Here is a 6,000-nt window from a genome sequence, read left to right as displayed (position 1 = left end):
CACTGTGGGGCGCACATGCCACTTCTTACCGTGGACTTTCTTAATACGCGCAGTATGAAGTGCAAGCGTCTAATGATACACGAACTGCAATTTTATGCAATAACTATGCTGTGCTTATGAACAGACGACATACGTACAGTACTATCATATACAACATTCCGGGTACCAAGATTTGACCGCCAGGTCACGTCACCTGCTGGTTTTTGAGACTTTCTTTGTTAATTTGGACTTATCATTTCTATTTAATCATGAACAGCATTTTGGAGTCTATCACTATCAATCACGGTCATCTCATTTTTATGAACGTCTCACAGCACGTCCTGGCCAGTCGTCAGTCCCTTTGAAGAAGCAGATGCTTCGGGAAAAAAAAGGAAAAGTAAACTAGTGAACAGGCAATTGGCAACTACGGCAACGGCTCTATATATAGCAGAGGAGAAGTGTTGATAGGGCTAGGGGCAAGAAATCGCCTCCGAACAATGAATACCTTCGTCCTGAAGCACGATAATAGGACGTGCACCTAAAAATCCCTAACGGCAAAACAGGAAATGAAATACAGTTGATATTCTGTGCCGGCCCCACCATAGTGCGAGATGTAAAGCTAATAAATAGGGTAAGGGCAGGGATAATAAATTAATGAGGTCTAAGATAAATCTCATTTCGAAGGGAGAAAGAACAAAATTACTCAAGACGAATCACGCCAACCTAGACGCAGTAAGCATAAAAGCAGACAAATTCAGGTAGGAACTCGCAAACAAATATGCAGCTTCAGAACACAAAGATGAAGATAACGTAGAGGTAATAAATGAAAGCCTACTTTTATGCTGATTTCAGAAGCACCAATTGAAGTGGGGGATAAGGCACTAAGGTAACCAAATAGGTAAGTTCTCCCAATTAATAAATTACCGAATGAAGAAACGAGAAAGCATGGAATTGCCTAACTCAAGAGATCAGATAGAATTGGCTGAGCTGTCAAAACTTATAAGCAAGAAGGAAGCGATTTTCGAAACTCTACCATCGTAAAGATTACGGGAGCAGTAACAAATTGCCACACTGTGAAATCAATGAGAGAAACACTTGGCATGGGAGCGGGAAAGACGTATGCCGTGAGAAATGTTATGACATCAGCAATTTCTACTATATAGCGAAGGCAGCAGAGGACTTCTTTATAGAACTGCACAGTACCCATAGGAGCCACGAAACCTTGATTGAAAGTAGTGACGAAAAGGACACGAAAGCTTATTTTGTAACTATAGATAAAGTTACAATGGCTTTAGAAGGAATATGTGCCACGGTAAAGCACCAGGGGTTGGTGAAAGATTAGTCGATTTAACCAAAGATTGAGAGGACATTACACTTTAAAAGCTTTCAACCCATCATAGGCAATGTAGAGTTCAAGTGCCAGAGAGATGAAAGAATGCTAACATTACAACAATCCTTGAAAATGGAGAAGCTTAAATTTCGATAGGTTATAGACGCATCCGCTTCCTTTCAGCATTGTATAAAATATTCACCAAGGTATTTTTTGTGAGAATCGCGCCAACAGTTCACTGATTCCAGTCAACCAAGAGAACAGGCTTGCTTCAGGAAGGTGTATTTTAGAATAGATCGCATACGTGCCACCAATCAGGTAATTGCGAAACCTGCGAAGTTCACTTAACCTCGCTATATGGTTTTGATAGATGACTAGCAGGCATTCCATTGAATAGAGATGCCAGCAGTAATGTAGGCATATCATGACCAAGAAATACAAGAGGCATACATGGATGTCTTATTAAATATTTGTAAAAACTTCACAGCTACCTTAATTCTCTTAAAGAAAAGCGGAAATATAGCGATCAAGAAGAGAGTCTGGCATGGGGACAATCTGTGTCATGCTATTTACTCCAGTGCTTAGAAGTATTCAAACTATTAGTAGGGAATTAACTAGGAGTCAGGATAAAGGGCGAATGTCATGAATCTAGACTTTTCAGATGAGATTGGCCCGTTCAGCAAAGCTAGGGATGAATTGCAAAAACAGATTGAGTACGTTAGCCATGAAAGTGCAAGAGTAGCATGTGTGCAAGAACATACGGAGAAAGTGCAAGAGTACTATCTTTACTACTCACCTGCCCAGTTTTTTCTGCTGTTTCATTAAAAGGCGTAACTACATTGGGCGCTTTCAGCAATTCCGATAAAATGAGTGCCAGGTCATACTGCAATAATGATGCAACAGAATGTCGACTGAGCTCTGTGGGCAAATTATAGCATCTTTCGTGCCGAGAAGTTACGCTCACGGTGAACAATATTGGAGATCTGTAACAAGTGCGCAGTGTAAAATAATCTTATCAAATGTTTTCTCGGCCATAACACAATGAAACACTACTCATAAACATGCAGCACAACTATACTTATGCCTCAAAACCATTTGCAACTTAGTGTAACCTAGCCAACTGAACGTAGCCTAATCATACTATACTCGTTCCACCCCGCATGCGGACTAACTCAGACAGACTCGATGGCGCCTCGTCTGGTTCCAAAAATACCGGCGGGTCTTGTGCGCAGGCGCAGCGGCGGGTTTCCCGCTGAAGGCGTTCGGCCGGTTCCCCGACCGTCCGAAGCCAACCGACGATGCGTCTGGAGGGATGCTGTCGCCCACGGACACCTCCGTAGTGCTTGTAGGCACAATTGTAGCCACGGGTCTGACGCTGTCTCTGCCACTCGTCTTCATGGCCGTGTTGCCAGGCTGCATCACGCCCGACCCGCGCTGCTTCGACTATGCGCGAGAGGTGGCCTCCGCCGTCTCCAAAAGGGAGGACGTGGATCCCTGCGACGACTTCTACAGGTGTGCGGCTGACACGTACCTAAAGTTCCACAAGAGTAGTGTAAATGCGCATTTCAGGGATGGCGTCTTTCAGTCCCTAAAAATAACGGTCTCATTCTAAGCGGCGTGGTGACTGTGCCCTGTAGCATTCATTTTGAAAATTTTCTAAATATAGATCAATACATGCCAATATTCGCAGTAGTATTGCTACGAGCCCTGCATCAGCAGTGGTAACTGCGGGCAACTTTGCTTTGGGACATGCAACCTCCGTTCGATTCATCTACACTTCGTGAACAACTTTAGGGTGCGTTACACTTCAATAATAGGTGGTGCCCAATAATAAAATTGGTGGACCCCACTGACAATCGCCTCTAACCTAAAGAGATCTCGAAGGCTATGCTTTAGCAAAGTGCATGTGCAGGAAGTAATAGCGGAGACAAAAACATCTCATGCCTTCCATGTTTTAGACATTAGTTGTTGTTTGGCTAGCTCACCATGGCGCCACCAATGCGTCGCCATTTGCTTTGCAAACTGCAGGCTCCGTGAAAGACGAGTTCATGAGCACTGCTGCACTCGCGGAGAGAAGCCATGCAAGGCTGCTGCATGACGTGTCGGGTGGATTCCGAAGGAGGAGTGATGGGCGCTGAGGCAGTGTGAAATATTCGCGACGTGTAGGGAGAATGGAATCCACCGTATCAGTACTCATATGCTGGTGTACCCGTGGACAATTTTTCGTGGCAATAACGGTAAGACTGGGGGATCGGACCTCCTGCAAGTCTGTTACTGTGCCCTATATTCCGACGGCGTTCGACAGAGCTTTTTGGTTTTCTGGAAAAGAGAGCGGCGGAGAGGGGGGAGGGGGGGCACGCAATCTGTGTGGCTTCCACATTTGACGGTTTTGCATTCGGCCGAATGCGGTAGAGAAAAACAGAAAATAAGTCGTTTCACGCACAGTGGTCTACTTTGTCTTATTGGGGTGTTGTAAATAAGGGTTTTGTCTTCTCTCATCACAGGCACGCAACCAAGGGGGGGGGGGGCTCCCCCCCTCCGAAATTAAGACGCATACCCCCCCTCTCTCCGCTGGACCACTTCTCACACACATTCCTAAAGCACCGCCAAATCAATGTTGAGACTTGACAGCTATTCTGCGGTCAACATTTTGTTGCCTTTTTCACTCCTTTTGGATGGCGGTAGTTGTCGGCGTCTCCTGGGATGTGAAGGCCAGTTTCCTGATCAATTCAGTGCCCGCTCGATTAACTCGAGATGCATTCAGTTCTATTCAACGGTCACGCGCATCGTTGTTGCTTCGTTAGTTGAAGCTTCTACGTCTAGACTGATCCAGGGACCAGGAAAGGGATACACTTCGTGGTCAGCTGGTCTGTATGCACGTGGAACGAGTTGCGGCCAGTGAAAATGCCAATTGCGTTTAACTTTCCTTTTTGTTTCATTATTTCCTCGAGTGACGGCTTGCCGCGACGCTGAGAGATCCTCGGAACAATATACCCATGATATGGGTTAGATAAGGTGGAAAATAATGCGATACAGCGTTCATCATTGAGCCCTGCAATAACCCTTAAACTCACAGGCAATATGACTGTCACCCGTTAACTCGTCTAGTTTTTCCCTCATTGTACAGCGCTTTTCGTGCAAAATTTACAATTGGAAAGAAGAGTCTCAAGGAGTTGAGAAATTAAGCGATCTACTAAGGCCGAGACAACAGCCAAACAGCAAGGAAAAGCTAAAATTAACAAATTTAGCCATTCTTTATGACAATATTTGTGGATCAACATCTCTTTATTTAAAAAGGAAACAGAGAGAACGCTGCCGGAAGTGGAGGACAATTCAGTGCGTTCTGAATGATGCTTCTACAGTTATGATAAGAGCCGCCTAACGTAGCTCCTTCTCTGCTGTACTTATGTAGGTGTTTTTCTAACCTTCCGCGGTGGGCGCCGTACGTCTATAATCGCAGCTTCCTGCGCCATACGCGGTTGTACGCGATTGGCGGCCACGCATCGTTACGTAACTTCCCAAATAACAGTACGAGTCGCTTGTGGCACTTGTTAGAGCAGTAAACAAGGGATCCAAAAGAACTGTGATTCTTCCGCGAATATATATTTCTGTATAAATCTTCCAGAGCTAATAAAAAAAACGCTACTATAGTCGGATGCAACTTAAAGACTGCAATGAAACCCCGCCCATGCCTTCATAACCGCCAGCCACTGTTCCTCCGCGAGGCTGCAAATAATTTGTACTTCAAACTTTTCCTGTTACCCAAATAAGGCGGTAACTACAAAAGTAAAATTATTAGCGCGTAATTTTATACCTTTTGCTTCGCCTATTATAGTGGAATAGCGGATGTCTAATTCCTAATTGAACTGGAATAACATGCTTGCTTCGCTACAACTGTTTGTTGTAAAGTTTCACTTCAGTTGGCAGTGAAGTTTCATGAGTAAAGCGGGTGAAGCAGTGAAATGAACTGCACCGCAGACTTTTGAAGACTCCATAATTTTGTTCATGTCTTTTGCACACCTCATTGCTTCTGCCGATGAAAAGACTCTTCAAGAACAGCAGACGCCCCGGAGGTGTCAAGTAGGATGCCATGTTTAAAAGGCCGCATGACGACGATTTTGTTTGCTTCTGTGATTGGCTGGCGAAGGAACATAACTCCGCGCAGTCCGTGTGCCTTTGTTGCAACTGCTGTTTTTTTTTAAGTTCTATTCTACTAAACTAATCTTTATTTTACACTTTTGCTTCTTTACTTGCTCTTGTCAGTGTTCTTTCTGCGCTTCTTTCCTGCGCGAGTCCAGAACCACATCAAATGGAGAGAGAGATAGACAGAGAGAAAACATTTATTTGTCATGAGATGGAGTACGAGGAAGACACCCAATCTCATGACAAATAAATGTTTTCTCCCTCTCTCTCCATTTGATGTGGTTCTTTGTTTGCCAAGTAAAGGAGAGGTGTATCGCACAGGCGTACGTGTAAAATACACCTTAATTCATTTCTATTTTGTGGGTTTACGAGTTCTTATGGCGAATGGTGGGCGTTATTCACATTAATACTAGTAAAGGTACCCCCCCCCCATTTGCGGAGTAAAGTTACCTTGGGTTCCCCCCCCCCCGAAAAAATATCCTGGGTACGTGCCTGTCTCATCATCATCATCAGCCTGGTTACGCCCACTGCAGTGCAAAGGCCTCTCC

At 44.6% G+C, this 6,000-nt stretch overlaps 1 protein-coding gene across 1 annotated transcript in view; it reads left to right on the top strand.

Annotated features, from left to right (window-relative positions):
* The first annotated feature begins 2,621 nt into the window (after positions 1-2,621).
* LOC142558306 (endothelin-converting enzyme-like 1) overlaps positions 2,622-6,000 on the top strand; it is a 73,936-nt gene continuing 70,557 nt past the window's right edge. Inside the window, exon 1 of the mRNA XM_075670455.1 lies at positions 2,622-2,821. Within this exon, the coding sequence (XP_075526570.1) occupies positions 2,622-2,821 (200 nt within the window). The remainder of the gene's footprint in view (positions 2,822-6,000) is intronic.

Source organism: Dermacentor variabilis, chromosome 9 (genome assembly GCF_050947875.1).
Source record: "Dermacentor variabilis isolate Ectoservices chromosome 9, ASM5094787v1, whole genome shotgun sequence".
NCBI classification, from domain to species: domain Eukaryota; kingdom Metazoa; phylum Arthropoda; class Arachnida; order Ixodida; family Ixodidae; genus Dermacentor; species Dermacentor variabilis.
The sequence above is the reverse complement of the archived record's forward strand: the minus strand, read 5'-3'. Positions and strand labels throughout refer to the sequence as shown.